This window comes from Poeciliopsis prolifica, unplaced genomic scaffold, assembly GCF_027474105.1.
Source record: "Poeciliopsis prolifica strain line A6 unplaced genomic scaffold, Auburn_PproV2 SCAFFOLD011, whole genome shotgun sequence".
Lineage (NCBI taxonomy): Eukaryota > Metazoa > Chordata > Actinopteri > Cyprinodontiformes > Poeciliidae > Poeciliopsis > Poeciliopsis prolifica.
Genome location: NW_026562386.1, coordinates 2,476,305 through 2,496,276, shown reverse-complemented (window position 1 = coordinate 2,496,276; position 19,972 = coordinate 2,476,305). Strand labels below are relative to the sequence as shown.

Below are 19,972 nucleotides of genomic sequence, written 5' to 3'. Positions count from 1 at the left end.
AAAAAAATGCAACATATGATTTAATTTCAAGCAAACACTCTTAGTTTTAAAGATAAAATGTCAAGCTTTTGCTAAGGCGATGTTATTTTACCTTATATTGCTAAAATCTGTATGTGTTTGCATGATAAACCATGTTCTAGTTTGTTTAGTTGCATGTGTTGAAAAAACTATTTGAAACATATAACTCACTGCACTAATAGAAAGATGGGAAATATGTAAATATTTTTTATATTTAATTTTTTAAAATGGTGATGGAAATATCTGAAGGCTGTCTCTCATTTTGACAGATTGCAGTTCCAACGCCTGACCACTTTTTAACTTTACATAAAAGATTACCATCTGAGTATCATTTCTGACCTGCACACTGATCTCAATTTATCTTGCTATCCATGAGCTGACAGCACGTCGAAGCGTTATGGAGGTTTTGAAGCCCGTCTGGTGCTGCAGGATTTCCTCCAGCTGAAGCGAGGCCCTGTGAGATCAGGAAATCCTCTCCTTCAGAGAGTCTTGCCATCTTCCGATCACTTCAATCATGGAAAGGTTCCCTGCTTTCAAAACTTTGACTGAAGTGATGCTTGTAATTCCGGGCAGCGTGGCAGCAGAGCACAGATTCAACCTCCAGAACGGCATCACAACCTCAATGGTTGAGGTTCAATGGTTGAGGTTGTTCACACCACGCATGTTCACACCACACACATCAAAAATGCATCCAATGCTTCGATGCCTGTGGACTTTGAAAACAGACACTTGGCATTTTGCTCTCATTTTGTGCGTTTGGTTTACATTCAAAGACTAAGTAGAGGCGTATCAGACACGCCGACTCTCGCCGTTGTTTTCCGTTGGACGCTCTTGATGTGTCAAATGCTCAAAATGCTCCATACAGTTCAAATCTCCAGACATTTGAAACATGCCCTGACGGCCTTCGGCGCACATCAACGTAGACTTTGAATGTAAACCAGACACGCCTGATGCCCAAAACGCGTTTGGTGTGAACAAACCGTCAGATATTTGATTATGTGTAAGCGGGTGTCCAATTCATGTAGATATGGATCAGGAAGAAGTTGTATGATTAGGCTTTCAGGAGTATCACTCATAATTTAAGTGTAGTTATTTATATTAACTGGTTATATGTAGAGTTGAGACACAATAAGCAGCTTTTGTAACTGTGAAAAAAATTGCATGTATTCATCTGTTTGATAAGTGATGGAACAACTTGAATTTTCTGTCCTGTTAATTAATCAAAATGAAAATTTATGAAGCCAACATGTCATTGTTATAATTTCAGAAATGTTGGGTAAAAATATGACTTGTTTTTAGGTTGTTGTTTTTTTTACCACTTTCTTCAAAATGACAACAAAAAACCTAGCAGAAGAAAAAAATGAGATAATTTATCGCAATCATAACGTATTAACTTTATGTTTGAAAATTAGACTGGCTTGAGGTTTTGCTACATCAACGTCCTTTCAAATTGTCTAAGAAGGCTTAACGTATGAAATATATTTACCTCAATAACAAAACATTTTTCAAAATCAATCCAACCTCCACAGCTGAAAAGAAACTTCCATCGATCCGGCAGGTGTCCTTTCTTCGCACATTTAAATACCATCGAGCCTGACTACAGACATATCACGCTGATATTTTATGATGACAGTCATAGCTGCAGTGTCCCTGCCTCATTTAGGGCCTGACAGCACAAATTAATAAATTCAATAGTTCCAGATTAAATTTGGCACACCATGGATAACCCATAGATCACCGAGCAATTCTTTTCTTTAAAAAGTTATTTCTCACAGGTTGAATCAGAGAAATCTGTGCAGCAAAATGTAACCTCTGAAGCTAATGAGCAGGCTGAGGGATTAGCATACGAATGGCTCCCATAGCTCATCCTTCTGAGCATAGGGTAATGGCAGGTGAATGATACTTATCAAGCTTCATAAGTGCTCCTTCCAATAAATACATAGTCCAGGTCATTTGTACTGGGATTCAAGAGTTGATGGATATAGGATTACCACTTAACCTTGGAGTAATTCCAAGACTTTGCTTAAATCATCTAAAACATTCTCTGTCCCATAACGGCTTGACCGGTCTTTAAGGATATCACTTCATAAGGCAAAATATGTTTTATGAGATAGATTTAACAAAAGGTGTTAGTGACTTATGAATCATATTGGTGCAGTCACAACACCAACAAGCTTGTATTATTAAGAGATTGTTCCAGAATCATGCTTTGATAGATTCCCTGCCGGAATGGTTTTATTTTTATTCTTCCCTCATATTATTGCTTTGTTGACATGAAGGCATTCCACAATGAATGTCTTGCATCACTGCAGTGAGCATATTTACTCCTGAGAAGTCTCTGAAACAGGCCTGATCTTCATCAGGCTTAAACCTGACTTCTCTAAAAGATCATGTGCTCCTCGCTGAGGCCTGGCTCTCGTTCTGAATCAAACACTTGACCCTGACTCTGTCTGCCACCATTAAATCTGAAGATATTCACTCCTCACATTTCTCAGGAGAGAGAAAGTTAGTGGGCTTCATGTAAATGATTGCAGCACATTCTTACTTTAACTTCCCACTGAAATTAGACTCCCTGTTTCTATCTTAACAATGTTTTATGCTGGCTGACATTTCTCTCAAACTGCAGGTGAAGGTAAAGCAAACGGCTCCTCATAAGTAGTTTCAGAAAATCTGAAAGTTCTGCTTTAAAGGAAAGACCACTCCTAATTACAGGATAAACTATGATCATTTCAGCCACCCATCCTGTTTCTATGCTTTATTATAGCATACTCTGCCATGCTATGCTACACTATCCTATGCTAAGCTATACTATACCATACTATGCTATTGTATGCTATGGTGTATGTAATATATAACACAGCATTATATTGTTCTGTATTACAGCATGGTATACTATACTATATCATACTATACCATACTGTACAATACTATACTATGCCACACTATATTATGCTGTAGTGTGCTGCGCTACACCATGCTACACTACATTACACTACACCAGTGCTTCTCAATTATTTTCCGTTACGCCCCCCTAGCAAGAAGAAAACTATTCGCGCCCCCCACTCCCCACCGTGACTATCCATCTCTGCATAACATTTTTTCCTTATTAACATTTTTTTCGCTGAAAAAACTCTAGCGGCTTATCGGCGTGATTGGGATGTAACATATTTAAGTGACGCGCTAATTTATTTGGCTTCATGCTGTCCGCTGCGAGCATTTTTAGACACAGCAAACACCGGTCTTTCCTCTTCTCCAACTGTAGTCACAGTGAAGCCAAGCGCTAAATACGCTTCGTCGTATTTCCTCTTCTTAGCTTTCGGTTGACTTTCTGTTGTCTCATTATCTTTGTCTCTCTCCGCTTTTCTTTTCATCCCTGTTAAAAACTTTTTCATGTTGGGGGTTGTTGAATAACGGAGGCCATAGACAGAACGCAGTCGGAGCTTTTTGTTGACTTAACACTGCTAACCAAGGCAAACCTGTTGTCTTGTAAGTCGTAAAATGTTGCACTGTCGCAAACGTGACAGAAGTAACAATGAGAGCGCCACTGCCGCCTACTGTGCGCAATTACACTTTATACTAGTTTGGCCAAAAAAGCCTGTTCCCCAGGATCACACGCCCCCCCAGGTATCGCACCGCGCCCCCCAAAGGGGGCCCGCCCCACTATTTGAGAAGCACTGCACTACACCATGCCATACCATACTATACTATTCTTAACAATACTACACCATACCATACTATTCTATACTATATTGTGTTGCACTATACTACGGCACACTGTACTACAATGTGCTATAATATGCTATGCCGTATTATAGTATTGTCTGCTGCACTATGCCATGTTATAATATACTGTACTACACTATACTATGCCATACTATACTGTGCCATATAGCGCTATTCTACACAACGCTATGCTACACTGTGCTACGTTACTGTACTGCACTGTACTAGGGTGTACTATACTGTACTGTGCAACACCATGCTATGCTGTACTATACCAGAGTATGCTATCTGATAGCATACTCTGCTGCAACACACTATACTATAATATACTGTGCTATGCTACACAATGCTATACCATGTCATACGATACGATACTATGCTATACTGCACCATGTGATGCTATACTATTCTGTACTTGCTATACTGCGCCACTCTATGCTATGCTATATTAAGTTTTACTATACTATGCTGTGCAATGTTACAATGTGGTAAACTATACTATGATGATATTGTGCATTGAGATGCGTCCTGTATTTAGTATGTAAAGCAAAGGGATTTCCACTAGATCTAGTCCTGGCTTCTAATCTTACGATGGATGCCTTCCCTCATGTTTCCAGCTGTGAGAGCACTAAGTCAGCTTTGAAGTATACGCGTGAACTACAACAGTTTAGAAAATCTGGAAGAAATTGTCTGCACTTTTTCTTAAATACATGCAGAGGAGTCTGAGAAACAGCCGTCCCAAGGCAAGCAGTCAGGGCCGGCTGTGAAGAAATGATCTCAAAGGTTTCAAATGGTCATCATGATGCACCATAATGGTTCTCATGATGGTTTGGGATGGACAGCTGTGGTAGTCAGTGGTTTATCAAAGTGGCTGAAGGAAAGTTTGATTTTTAAAGGCATGCTTCTTCTCCCACAGCAAACCAAAACGTAGAGCTGCAGCTGCAAAAAGCAAAAAGATAATGTAATATTCTTCCTTCCTAAAAAGACTCGATTAATCTCATTCAGTTGACATTTTTATGTCAAATACATGGATAAACATTAAGCTATTACTGACTGGCTTAAAACCACATAAAGACAAATTGCTCTTTATGAGACACACATTGGGTTGTAGAGAGCTTGAAACCTTCCTTCAGTCGTCACCCATGTTCTTTATAGCTGTCAAATATGTTTTCTCTGATATTATAGCAGTAATCAAGCTACATCTCCCCATAACCGCATGTCAAGCCAAAGATCTTGTGGGATGCTTTAAATTTCTTTAGGATGCAGGTGCAATCATATTGCCAGGATGGAGTTATAATGTAGGCAGGAAGTCAGGCAAATGTTTAAGGTGATTTTTTTAATATAATTTGTGGGTAGATCAGAACGTAATCATTAGAAATAACCGTGATGGCATAGTTACTTTGAAAAATTAACTTTAATCGAATTATTGATTACTCCTAGAAAAAGTAACTTAGCTAGATAACTGATTAACTTGATTTGGAAAATAATTAAGCTACATTAAAAGTAGCATTTTTAGTTACTTTCAGCAGCTGCTAACAACAACGCTCCGCCACCTGTGATTACATTAATTAAGTGACCCAACGTTCATCTGACTGACATCACTGGAAATAACCCATAACTGATTTTAAATAGAACATTTCAGAATAGAAAAACCTACATCCTTAAATACAAACTCAACCTTTTCCTTGTTTTGTCAAAAACAAAAAGGAAATTTTCACATTCAGTGAGAGAGTTTTGAGCCAAAGTCAGATTCTGCACCACCAGAGCTGACGTGCTTTTAACTGTAGACAAACAGTTTTGTTGTCAACAAATATCTTTATTCTCATAATCCACTGAATTGGTGAGTGGCAGCTTATAGGAATCAGCAAAACGGTGGAGATATGACTCTTACTTTCCTGACAGGTCTTTGTTGGAAAACGTTGTGAGATTAACTGGAGGATACAGGCGACTTTATGTTTCTCAGAAGGGTTCCGAGCTGTTGGATCTCCAAACTGCTGCTGTTTTACAGCATTTCGACTAACCGCCTCCTCTCCTCGGGACAAATCACCAAATAAATCTCCACATTTGTGCTTTAAGTCTTCATAACTTATTGTCATTTTTATTTGTCAACTTTTTGGCTGCTTCATTCTCAGTTTCTTTTATGCTTTTAAGCATATTTTCCAACTTGGAAATGAATAACCATTGTGATCTATAAGCCTATACGCACTGTGAAATTTACCTCAACCAACCTGTGTGTTTTTGGAGCAGCTCTATGAAGACTTAACCTAATTAAAATGAGTAATACACTTCCTCTGGATACCCCACAACGGTCCTTTCCGTTTAACCTTTTTTTTCCGCTGTTAAAACGTACTCTTCATGCCTTTGCACAGAAAGCACATAAACACATTTCCAAGACAAACATTAGGGTAGCAGCTATTTTCGGTAATGTTTAGCAGACATGCCATCTTCATTTTTACGGAGACATTAACTCAAAATAGCATCACTGCAAGGAGGAGCGACTGACTCTCACCACCCTGGAATGAGAAGCATGCACAGAGACGGTTGCACAACAACGTCTCAGTGAGAAGATTCAGATCCCTCACACACTGAGCAGCGCTACGATGCTGCTGGGCTGCTGAATTACCACTGTCTGTGATTATGAGGATTCTTTCTTCATAAGAATCACAGAGTCCTTATTAACAAACACTGGACAGACTTTGGCAGACGTTCCTGGGTGTTTGGTGAGTCATGTGAGAAAATATCCTGAGAGAGCTGATGAAAGGGGAAACCAGCACGGCCTTTCTGGAATATTAACTAAATCCATAAAGTTTTGGAAGGGTAAGTGTGCATCTGGACAAAGGGTGAATGTCCCTGACAGTGTGTGGTCTTTTTAACAAGCTCATGTTAAAAAGACTCTGGCCTGCTCACACTGAAAAACCTGAGCTTTTCAAAGGGCTCTTCTTACTAAAAGTGAATAAAATCTGAAATATTTTTACCTGAATAAAAGGTTCAACATTTAATATAGTTCAGTCTCCCACACAATACTTAAAAATGACTCTTACCATTGATTGTTCTTGATGGAGCAATCAATGGATGTTGAAAAATAAAATAAAAAGCAGAATTTGCATTGCTATGAGACACTTTAAATTAATTCAGGTAAGGTAGGGTAATTGTATTTCAGCAACAATTCAAAGTGCTTTTTATGAATTAGAAGAAATACATTCAAAATAAAGAGAAAGAAAAAGAAAAACAAAACGTACTTCACAATTTAAGAACTAAAAAGAATATCTCTGCATAAACTAATTGAAAAGAAACGTATAAATCAACATTGTTTAATGAGAATAAGTGGCCTGTGATTTATAAACTAGTAGGAGTTTCTCTGGATTCTTGTTCTGACAAAACTAAATGTTGGTTCTCCATGTTTGGTTTTATATTTTCTAAGTTTTTTCTATCCAATGTTTAAAAATCCATCAGTTTTATATTGAATCAGAATTCAAGATTGGATTATTCTTAGAACCGATACTTAATTAACACCTCAAACAAGATTTTACTAAAGATAAATGAGCTAATCACTCATCAAAAATTAATTAAACAGCTTAATTTAAACCACCAATTGATAAAACGATCGTCATATCTAAACTTTCATATGCTTTCGACCTGTGAGTGAGCTGCTGCTGGTATTCCCTGTTGTGTTAATAAAGCCATCCAATAAGTAGGTCAATTTTTCATTTTCACTTTCTGCAGATACCAGCTGAGAGAGGAACTGTGGGAAAAAGCAAACAAATCATTCAACCAGTTATTCGACAAAGGAAAGTTTCCGTGCACCATCAAGTCTGCTGCAGAATAAAATCAACTCTTTTTATGGGTTAAAGTGACGTTGTGTAGTTTCGGCTAAAAGTAAATCCTATGTACATAAACACTGAAGAGCTCAAAAAACATCTAAATGAAAAATTAGGCCATTTTCTAAAGAAGAGGTTAAAATAAAATCATTTTGACTTTAAAGTACCTTATTATTTTAATTTATTTATTTGTTATGTTTTTTAATTAAGATTTAAAAGGACAAACAATTTGACCAACTGTGATTTTTTTCCCATCTTGTCTGGACATATTAAAGCAGGAAAAACTTTTATTTTGTGTAACACTGTGTACTCACTTTCACTTCCTCTGTTTCTCTTAAGAAAGCATGAAATGAGGCCAACTCAGCTGGACTTTAAACATTTGGGAACTGGTCGCCTTTAAGGTCACACGTAGCGCCCTTTCCTGTTTTAAAGGTCATGACTGACACAAGACTGGATTACGTCGATCAACGACGACGACTGTGGATGTGAAAAATCTGCTGTAGGTTCTGCGAAAGTTCAACTTCTCTGCATGACCTTTATTTCCTTCCTCTTTCTGACTTTTAATCAGAAATATTTGCAATGGCGTCAAAAATGCAGCCACACTGAAACTGAAAGGTCTATTTTAAGTGATATAACTTAAAACTACATTTAAATGTTATTCATCTGTGTGTTATTGATAATTCATTAGATATTATCACTGAAGAAATTCTTACATATCTTTTATCTCATCCCTAACAAACAGAAGATTTGGAAAACTTGCAAATGATACATTTTATTACTGCATTTCTTTTGAACTTAGCCTTTATTTTTAGAATTTGCTCTCTGGTTTTTGAGAAATTAAGATGGACTCAAATCAAAACTATGGTTTAAAAAAAGGTTTCAAACAACACACGTAGTTTCTAACTCTGAATTTGAAATTTTAGAAATATCTTTTGTAGTTTAGAATATTAAATAGCATATTTAGCATACAAGTGAGTTGTATGATGTAGCATATTGTATCTTTATTGCATTAAACTGTGGAAAATTGACACTTTACTTCAGCACTGTTGTGCCATTTATTTTATTGGTGTAGCGTATTGCACAAAAATATACCAACAACTCAAACTCTCACAGAAAGTTTGAGCGGTGGAACAGCATGAGTCGTGGCTGCTGCACACTGAAGGTTGTGGTTGCTTTGCATACTTCCTCCAAGGAAGAAGTAATGAACATTTAAAAGCAGTGAATTTAACAAATCAATCTCAGCCTGATATTGTTTGAAATCATGTTATGCATTTTAGTTTTACATGTAGAAAGAGGCAGTTATAATGCAAGGCAGATAAATGCAATAAGAACTGTAAAGTTGAGCTTCAATTACTATTACTTTATTTTGCAGGATATTTAACTCGTGTTCTTGTCATTCCAGACTCCAATTTCCTTAATGAGCTGAAAGTCTTGTCAATATATAGTCTGCCCTAAAAATACTCGCATACCTCTATATGACCGTCAGATGAACAGAGACAGATTAGATGATTTTGAAAAAAAAATGTCAAAGCTACTGGAGGAGACGCATCCATAAACTTACCAGCAGGTTTCAGTTATTGAGAAGGATTGAAATCATTTCCAACATGTTAAAAAAGTAATTTAAAAAAATGATTCCTCTTGTTTAGTTTCTTTGCATTTGTTGGGAGATGTTTGTTATTTCCAACCACAAACCTCTTGATGGACTAAAAATAAACCCTGGAGTTAATCTGACAGCTAAATGTCTGCAATTAGGAGAACAAAAGTAGTCTGATAGTGAAATATTCACATCAAAGTGCAAAGATATATGGCTTTAATTAATCTCTATTAGTTCACTAGTAATCTGATCACTACATGCTTTGATTGATTTATTCCAGGTAACTCATAATTAGCAATGAGGGAAATTGATATTTCACATACGGCCAGGTCGGATTGGACGTTAATTATTCCCATAATATACAAGTTTTTATACTTTTATTATATTTAAAATGTTTTTGATGAACTGGAACATTTAAGTGTGAGAAAAACAGAACACAGAAGAAATGTGTCAGGGTTTAAGTAATCGTTTACAGCACTTTAGTTTGTTAAAGGTTCATCAGGCAGATTAGATTAATGATAAAGAAATTGTTGATAAGACTAAAAGACAGCATGACCTCCTGAGACACAAAGCTCTAAAAAAAAAAACATTTAAAAATTAAAAAAAACTTTTTACAGCAAAAGAAAAATGATTTACTGCAAAAGAACATAACTACACTCATTTTATAATTTTAAAGCATAAGATTGTATAAACAAACATACAAGGACATCAATGATAGTTACAAAAGTTTAAAATACGCCTACTCTGCTTTTTTTTCCATTTCTTTTTTTTTTAAAACAAGTGAGTGTAAAATGCTTTTTAAGAGTTTAACAACTTTACGTCAGTCAAAGGTTTACATACAGTGTTAGGTCATATGAGCTAATATATAAACAAAGACAATTAGGAGTCAATTTAAATTCTGAATCAACATTTCATCCGTTCATGTGTGAGGCTGACGGAAACATCAGTGGTCTCGAACGAGCTGGCGCGCTCCGGTAAGTCCTAACCTAGACGAGGAAGAATGAGGCTTTGACAATCGTGCCGCACGGCAGAAAGAAAACTCCCAACACGCGACACGTAGCTGGTAAAGGGCTTATTGCAAGTGCAGCGACCGAGTCTCTGAGCATCCAGCATCTGGAGAAGGTCGGGGGTCGGCGGTGTTGGACGGCGCAGTCAGAGCAGCCTCCCTAATCATCTCTGTGAGTGCTTTAGTGTCGTTAGTGGAGGAGGAGGAAGAGGAAGAGGTAAACGGTGCGGGGGCGGGGTCAGTGGTTGCCAGTGGAGACCTGATGGGGGAGGAGGGGGGCGCCAGGTCGAGTTAATGTGGGTGGAGAGAGAGTCGAGGATGAGTTTAACCATGGAGAGAGCAAGCTTGGTCGGCCGGTGTGGTCTGCTGCAGTGGACAGTGTGAGGATGACGATGGAGAGGAAGACGCGTGTCCACCTTTAAGAGTTTTTGGAGGCCATCTTTATTGTGACGGTCTTCTGCTCTGTGTACTCCCTCAGGCCACTTTCTCCCCTGAAACAGGAAGCAGCTCTGATCACTTCAATAGACAATACACACACTGCATCCAGATGTTCACACAAATAACCTTTCATTTAATGCCTGCTCTGGCATTAAGTGGGGAAATTATTTTACCGTTTTTGGTTAGTTAGGATCACCAAAATTATTTCTGGTTGCTAAATTCCACAACAGAATATTTAGGATTTTTTGTTTTACAATATTTTTCTGCCTTTAAATTCATAAGTTTGCATGCATGTCCTGTTTGTTAACACTGCCTTCACTGCACAAACAGACAATCTTACCAAATACTTTTGTTTAGTTTCTAGTACAAATATCATAAAACTCACTCAAAGGTAACTTATCAGCAAGACAAAGAAGCTTGTTTTAAGTAAATAATTTTCCATTAATCTCAAGAATTTATTTCACATATGGGTGTTTAAGGGATTATGCACAACCCACATAAGGAGGCCTAAGTCGGAGGTTCGATTCCCGACCTGGTGACCTTTGCTGCATCTCTTCTTCTGATGAAAAATATCAGTTCAACTGGCAGATTATTTGACTTTGATAAGAAATTCTTGTAAGTGAAATAATGTACCAGGAGAATTAGTACTTTTTTACAACCACATTAAAGGATTATTTACTTAATCCAAGCTCATATAACTTAGTTTTGTCTTATTTCAAATGTATTAAGATATTTTCACTAAAATCTAGAATAAAAATACTTGGTGAGAGTTTGTGTTTTTGCAGTGATGTCTTTACCTTTTCCCAATTGTTTGAATGCACCCTAACTTTATTACTTGACATATTTTAAGAAAAACAACAACAAAAAACACTGTAAAAATCTATTTTAGAGATTTTAAAGAGAGGAAGCTTTTAGTCAGATTTAATATTTGACTGAGAGAAATAACAGGCTGTGTGTGGATTATAAACCGGACGTGAACATCTGGTTTCAACTGTACGTCCAAAGAGACGCTTAAAGAGAGAAACATTACAATATCCTTTTAAAAAAGATTTACTTGAGGCTAATAAATGTTTTGAAACATGAAGTCATTAATAGTGATATTGCAGTTGATTTGTGTATATGTAAAGGGCAGAAAACCAAACCGTACTCACAATTCACGTCCATTGCCAGACATTTTGTATCCTCCGAACGGACACTGTGTGCTGAGAGCATTGAAGCAGTTTATCCTGGGAAATACACAAAGCATTGATCAGTCTGATGCATTCGACTCCTGTGGTTTGCTTCAAAGCGGAGGACAATGTAAGCTGCATTAAGGAAGACGGATCTAGAATATACCACCATCATCACTGCAGGTTGTTTTTACAACCTGCTGAACCCCATCAAATAATTCTGCCTCGCTGCGTGAGTGAGTTTAATTACAGCTGGCTGGGGAAAAAAAACTGCTAAAAAGAAATGGGATGCAGACAACTGTGGTCAGTTTAAATGAAGAAAAGCTGAGTTTGTGGGAAAATAAAGGTAAAAATGCATAGAAGTAAAGCTCTAGAGGTCTTTTCTTTAAAAGCAATGTTATTGTGAGTTTTGTTTTTGGGAAGATTTTGACAAATTATGCCTCGTTTGTGTGATGGTGGCGGTTGTGTAATTGTGACACGTGAAAACTGAAGGACAAAGCTGTAATATAAACGTTTGTTTAGCTACCAGACCGCTGTGGTGCAGGCAGCGAAATGTTTCTGGCAGATGCTGCGTGTTCGCTCCACTCCTGCTCTTACTCATAACCATCTGAAGGTAATTACAAATGAAACCAAACAACTCTGAGAGAACTCAACAAGTGGTTGTGTTACTGCTGCATACACACCACATTGCACCGAATGCCATTCTCACAAATTTCATCTCACATTTCTGGGAGTTGTGTGGGGGGGAAAAAAAGCACAAGAGAAGCTGGTTGCAGAGTGTGTAATAATAGTTGAGATAGTGCGGTGTCGGCTTACGGGCTCTGGACGGCTGAAATGTTTAATATTTCCCACATGAAAAATGAAGCTTGTTACAGGAAACTGAACTCACCACACCGTGCCGGCCTGCAAGGCTGTGGTTATGGTCATGGCTTTGTTGATGTCGCTGGTGAAAACAGCAGCAACCAGACCGTAGTCTGAGTTGTTGGCTCTTTCGATCACTTCTTCAATCGTTTTGAACTTCATGATCTGCTGGACTGGCCCGAAAATCTGCAGAAATCATAAATCAGAATTCAGAATAGACGTTCAGCAAACACATGTATATTATTTTGTTGTGTGTTTCTGCTTGGTATGGACTGTGTCTCACTCACAGATAATTTTTTTCTTTATTTTCATGTTCCTAACTTTTGTTCTGCATTTTATTGTCTATTCTGTTAGATTTCATAGATACTGACTTTTTCATTGGTCCAGGACATTCAGGATGAGAAATTAGCAGATTATTAGTGTTGTAGTACGAAGAGGTTTTAAAAAATTATGATTTGAAAACAGTGTGAACTCATTGCTGTGATTTACATTTTATTTCAAGTTTCACAAACAAGCCTGGTTCTGGTTCTGTCTGCCTCTCTAGAACCAGAACCAAACATGGAGAAGCAGCATTCAGCTTCTATGCAGCACAAATCTGGAACAAAACTACAATAAAACTGCTCTGAACACAGAGTTCCTTTAAAACCCACCTGTTGAAACATAATAAATATAAATTGGTCATCATATTTAATGTTTTGATTATTTTAATGGAGGTTCACGACTAAAGCACTTAGTAATGCCTTGTTGCTGAAATGTGCTTTACCAATAAACTTGATTTACTGATTCTGTATGGACCGTATTCTTCAAATGTACTTTTTTGAAATGAAAGAAACTTAAAGCACTCATCACTACTAGCTATCAATATGAAATAATAATAGACTATCATGAATCGATAATCTTTTTTGGACAAGTAATGAAAAAACTGATTATATAGTTTCATTTTTGTACGTCTTTTAGGTAGAAATGTTTCTTCCACAGCTTCACTGAAAAATTTTGAATTAATATGTAGGTTTCCTATACCTCTTCTCTGGCGATGCGCATGTCGTCCGTCACGTTTGAGAACACGGTGGGCTCGATGAAGAACCCCTTCAGGCCCAGAGCCTTGCCTCCACACTCCAGCTTGGCTCCTTCACTGACGCCGCTCTGGATGAACTCCAGCACACGGTTCTGATGCTCCCGGCTGATCTGTGGAGGTAAAGGACATGCATGGATTAGGACACGAAGAGCAGAATAATGTAAGTTATTTATTTTAAAAAAAGGAAGGTGGAGATTAAAAGCGAAGTGGTCCCACCTGTGGACCCTGCTCGGTCGTGGGGTCGAAGGGGCTGCCCACTGTCCTCCTCTTGGCTCGTTCCACGCTCCTTCGGACAAACTCGTCATGAATGGAGTCCTCCACAAATATGCGGGAACCCGCTGTGCAGCACTGGCCCGCGTTGAAGAACACGCCCTGGTGGGCCTGTTCAACCGCAACATCCACTGTGAACAAGAAGAGTTTTTAGCTCATCAATGCAGAGATTAAAGTATTTATTCTGTGGGAGAAAACCTTTTATTACCCATGAGTGCTTGCATGAAATGATGTGAGGAAGACATCTTTGGTGAGGCCAATCTGACACCAGCAGGACGGATCCCGCTCCACACCAGAAATGGTTAATGGACCCCGGTGATTTATGAAGTACCCGACTGAGTCGGGGTCCATTCTCCTGATTTACAGGCCCCAAACAGCCCCTCTTACGCCTGTTGAAGGCATTTGAAAACACTCTGCGCCCCCAGTTTGGTCGGGCACCTTAAGGTTATACGAAACTCATCCAACCAGAACGTTTCAAAGCACAAAAAGGCTTCAGAGCTTTGAGGTATCGTCTTTTAATTGAATTCAATTCAGACGGGAGGCAGATCTGCTTCTTAGATGGACAGAAAACAAATCTGTGTTTTTTCGCCATCATGGAGTTTTATGGAAGATGAAGTTTCACTTGTACATGTTTCTTTTCATTTCAAGTGAGAATAATCACATATGAGGAAATGTTGCACACGTTTGGCTCAGAGCGTTGGAAACCATTTCATTATCAACTTTAAAATGTAACTGATTCCCAAGTTGTGCATCGTTTTAAAGGTAAACTCTCACCTGGTTCATTCGCTGTTTTAGGAAGGTGCAATACAACAGTTCAGAAATATAAGAGACTCGTATGATGAATGAGTTTCAATCAAATCAATCATTCAGCATATTTAGTCCCCAAGTAAGAATGTCTTGTCTAAAAGCAATCAGCTGTTACTGCCGTTTCCAAGCTATCTTTATTTCTTTAAAACTCTAAATAGTTTGACTGAGAATTATCAACATGTGACAAATATCTCAGGAATCATCAGGGTTTAGAAATATTTGTAACTATACAACAAAACCTCCCAAAGGCACTGGCTCATTCTTCCACAGCAAAATGTACATTTTTTACCTCGCTGATAAAAACTATGTACAAAATAGTTTAGAATGAATTACATTTTAGTAAGAGGAGGAAGAGACAGGGTTTATTTTAGCAATATTATAATGTATTTATCTGAATTTATTCTGTTTTAGTCAACAGACATTAGCTTCTGTTACGGTTACCATAGTAACCAGTAACTGTCAGCTCCGCCCCCTTTATTCCGTTGCCGTCGGTAACTGTTGCACCAATCAGAAAGAGCGCTGTGTTTTCTTTACAAGTATTATATTTTTAAATACATGTTGGACAAATGTAATGGTGTACAGCGCTTCAAGAGTAAATGAGTTATGTTTTGTGTTTGTTTCTGAATGTTAATGTTGCCCATCTCAGCTACAAATGTTAGCTTGTGCTAACAGCTCACTGGGAGCTGTGGTTTGTTCTGGGTTATTTATTATATTTTATTTAATGTATAGGGGCAGAAGCTGCTGGACTGATGCTAATCACCAACTTGATTTTCTCTTTTCTTAGAATAAATACAGCGAACCTGAATGTGTCTGTCGTGAAGTCGACCTACTGCAGCTGAGATGAAGATAGAAGGGATACACTATTAATGCCCTTTATAAGACAAATACACATTTAAAACATTCAATGATTTTCTTGTCACAGTTCCGATTGTTTTAAACTTTAAACTTTTGCTTTATCTCACCTGAATGGTATGTTTTTTTCCATTTTTTCCCATTTTGAGGAGTGGCTTAGAGAGAAAAATAGCCCTGTGTCACATTATCTTTAAGGAGAAAGTGGATTTTCCAAAACCAAATAAGAGTGAAGCACACTTACACATGTGAACAGATCTATTTAATCCAGAAGATGGAGTCAAACTGAGGTCAATAGGTCAAGAGGGGTGCATCTATGCGACAACTCTTAACACCACTGGGTGGCGCTGTGAGAATAACACAATATGCATGTGTTCACCAATTCGTATGTGTATCCAAAGCTAAGTTTTCAGACTTATTGCACAAACTCCTGGTGGAATATCTCTGATTACTTTGTAACTCACAATCTGCATCTGCAAAAATGATGTTGGGATTCTTCCCTCCCAGCTCCAGCGTTATTCTCTTCAGGTTACTCTTCCCCGCCGCCTCTTGGATCAGCTTGCCAACCTGGCGGAGAGAACAGATCCAGGGTTTACTAAGAGAGATAGGCCTGCAGCCAGATCGGTAAATCAGCCCGAGCCATTAAATATCTTAAAGAAGCTGCTTAGCTCCAAACAAGGAATGCAGCAGTCGGCCAGCTGCATGAAACATGAGTTCTGCAAACACACAGAATGAATATCTATTACGGGTTTTTTGGAGCGAGCGGCAGGAAAACAAAATGATGTTTCAGCCTGGAACACCATCTGATATGTAGCGAGGGGCAGGAAGAGGCAACCACAAGGTGTGTGGGTGGTGTCCTGTGATCCAGCCAACTGTGGGACGTTTTGTTTGCAGTGAAACGGGTCCGGTGTTCTGATATGAAAAAAACCCAGTGGGGATTTGCCTGTGGCTTTTCTCTTATCTTCCTATTATCCCTATTTCCTCTCTGGCCCTTTATCGCCGCAGATGATATCACAAAACCAAAACTGGAGAACAATAAATAGAGCATTCAAGATCCACATTCCTTGTGAAAATCCTCTTTGGTCAGGAAACTAACATGTAATTCATTTTAAAACGGCATGTTTTAGTTTTACAAGCACAAATCACCTTATTTTACAGTCTCACCCATTTCTGATCCAGGCTGTGTGTTTTCACATACTTTAACGTGAGGTTTGTTGAAGACATAAGTTAGAAGTTTGTAAGTTTTAACATGGAGCAACTAAAGCAAAGTTTAAAAGGCTCACATAATGCTGATGTTAAATAAAAACTCCAAAAAATATAAAATAAACTGATGCAGGTTTTCGGATTTTCATCCAAAAATATCCACATCTTTGCAAAGAGCAGTATTTCCACCATTTGGAAAGTTTGTAAATCAGTTTCAGATGAGTGGACTGATAATTTCCCGTTGTGATGGACTGAGAGCGGACAGATAAGAAGCCTGTGAAATCCCCCCGCAGCTCCCTCACAATCCTACACCCTGAGCAAGTATTCGTCTTTCCTGTTACTCACACAGCCTGTTTTATTTTCCAAGGGAACTGACAAGATCAAGTGGAAAATTACCCTCTAAGTGTCCAACCTAAAATACCCCGCCTCCAGCATGGAAAAGGCTCATCTTCTCTCAGTATCTGACTGAAAGAAGCAAGATACTGAACTGGTGAAGATAAGAGCGGAGTCGACGCCTGCCTCTCGAGCTGAACAAAAACAACGCAACGCTGCGCTCGGTTCCAGACTCTATGATTTAATTTGTCCGCTTTTGATCAGGAACTCGAAGCGGCCGACTCAGTGGATTCGTGTGTGCTTTTTCCCCAGAGTAAAAGAAAACATGCAGGGAATTCAGAGTAACACAGTGGTGTGAGTCAGTGAGACTTTCCCCCCTAAAATCCACCTGTGGCTGCTCAGACTCTCAGGGATACTTGCATCCTTCACTATTGCTGGTGACTCACTGTCTGGGCATCAGACGTCTAACAGCAGCGGCTCACTCACTTTGACTCCAGATAATGCAGAATAAATAACAGGGAAATGAGTAAAAATAAACTGGAGACATATAATCAGGACAGGATTTATGTTTCCGTTTTACATTTACTCAGATGCAGCATGAACACAACTACTGAAGGAATATTTTACTCATATTTCTGTATTGATTTCATTTTGGTTAGTTTTGATCATATGTGAAAATAACACTAAACTAAAGACAACTGAAAAACTGCTTTGTAACCGAGCATTAAGTTGTTTTTGTTTTGTATTCTAGATAAAACAGATCAATAAAAATCAAAGTGGGACAAAGTACTCAACTTGAGTAAAAGTATTGATACTCGCGGTCAAATGTCGATCAGTCGCAAGTGAAAGTTGTTCGATCAAAAGTTTACTCAAGTACTTATTTTTGAAAACACTTACAGTATTCAAAAGTAAAAGTGACATTTTCCGGTATCAGTGCATCGCTATACTTTTTTCTGAGTGCTTTTACAGACCTGAGCAACTTGATCAAACCACCTGATCACGATGTTTCCATGAGGCAATTCCAATCACACGTACGAGTGTCGACTGTGCAAACTATGGCAGGTTAACGACTGATTAAGGTGTTTGAACTTATAGTATTTAATGATTAAAGATGGCTACTCAAAAATCAATGATGGTGTAGATAATCGTCTGCTGTTGGGACAAAGGAACAACCTGCTTTCGAAGAGAAACTAGAGAGATAAATACTAAACTGTTGTCATCTCGTTCTTTTTGAATTGCTTTGTTTTTATCGTCTCCTTTTTACATTTTTGAAACTTTTCAAGCAGCTTGAAGAATAAATAATAAAAGCTAATAAGTTAACTATCATGGTACAAAATGTATTCATCTGCGTGTGAATGGGTGAATGTTGTGTAAAGCACGTTGGGGTGCGATGGACCTTTGGACCTTTTACTGTTTAGACAAAACAAGGACAAGCTGAGCAGCAATTGATTTAAAAACAAAAAGAAAATTACTCTAAAGAGACATAAATAAAACCGTCAAGATAACAGCAAGCTTAATTATTTTATTAATTCAAGGCAGTTTTAAAAAAAAATCTATTTAGTGCATCAATTAGACCCTCTAGTTTCTTGTGAATTATTGTGGAAATTTATGCAAATACATAATTGTATTTTTTTACTTTTTTATGCCAATACATAATTGTGAGTTTATTGCAGATTTTTGCAAAAATGGTAAAAAAAATAAAATTGGATCTCAGTGATGGCGAAGTATTTACTTTTACTAAACGGCTTCCTCAGCCTGACTTAATGTTGATTTTCCCGTATCAACATTAAGTCACGATACAGCAAGTCACAAAAGTCACATTTACCATCATATTTAAGTGAAAATATTTCTAAATTAAAACCACAAAACACTTATATTGCAACAAAAAATAAATAAATAAACCAATCAAAATCCTGGAGGGATTGAAAAGATGTTCAATATTATTTAATGTCAATCATCTATTTAATATTGAACAGTTTAACGGGTTTTATCAATACATTCTGCCACAACCGGCCCAAAAGGAAAATGAGTTGGACGCCCCTGCCTTAGCTGCTAACAGCACTGAGGAGTCATTGCCCCAAAACTGTTGCAAAAACACCTCAAATGTCACAGCAATGATCCAATTAATGGGTCACTTACATTCAATCTACACTCTGCAAAAGTTGTGTCTGCACTGAAGATTCACTGGCAAGTAATTGAAGAGGCTCCAACTGATGCATGACTTACTTTCTGATCATTTGGCTGATACGACGTTAATTCAGAGACTCAGAACAGCAACGCTAAACTTTGTGGCATCACAATAAAATGACGATATCAGTCCTAATGCAGTAGAAACTTCATCCCATAATGAAAACACACAAAACAGGCACGCATCAAAACCAACAAACACTTCAAGGACACAACAGGACTTTGTGTTCCAGAACATTTTATTCTGCTTAGACCAAAGTGACACATGTTTCCAATGGGCCAACGTACATGGCAAGATAGAAATAATGTTCATAATGGGAACAGATGTCTTTGGACTCCACTGAAGGAGTCGGACGAGTCATTAGATCATCCAAAGAAACCAAAGCGGCAAAAAATGGATGTGTCTCAATTTCATCAGGAAATGAAGAGCGAAGAACTCTGCATTTATGAAATCAGATCCAGGTCCGTTCGCCACACGTGTCCCCATTTTAGACTTGCACATTGCTGTTTTGTCATTTCCTGTTTCCATTTTCCAGAAATTATGGGAAAAAGTTCTAATAAAAAAAATCCTCAAATCACTTGTAACATCAAAATATTGACTGGAAACAGCCAGTGTATGGT

The 19,972-nt window shown here is 38.0% G+C and overlaps 1 protein-coding gene across 1 annotated transcript in view; it reads right to left on the bottom strand.

Moving 5' to 3' along the window:
* Positions 1-9,513: 9,513 nt before the first annotated feature.
* aldh1a2 (aldehyde dehydrogenase 1 family, member A2) overlaps positions 9,514-19,972 on the bottom strand; it is a 31,125-nt gene continuing 20,666 nt past the window's right edge. Inside the window, exons 8-13 of the mRNA XM_055036467.1 lie at positions 16,093-16,195; positions 13,919-14,103; positions 13,648-13,812; positions 12,656-12,813; positions 11,749-11,823; positions 9,514-10,650 (exon numbers count right to left, since the gene is read on the bottom strand). Coding sequence (XP_054892442.1) covers positions 10,578-10,650; positions 11,749-11,823; positions 12,656-12,813; positions 13,648-13,812; positions 13,919-14,103; positions 16,093-16,195 — 759 coding nt within the window. The 3' untranslated portion in view covers positions 9,514-10,577. The remainder of the gene's footprint in view (positions 10,651-11,748; positions 11,824-12,655; positions 12,814-13,647; positions 13,813-13,918; positions 14,104-16,092; positions 16,196-19,972) is intronic.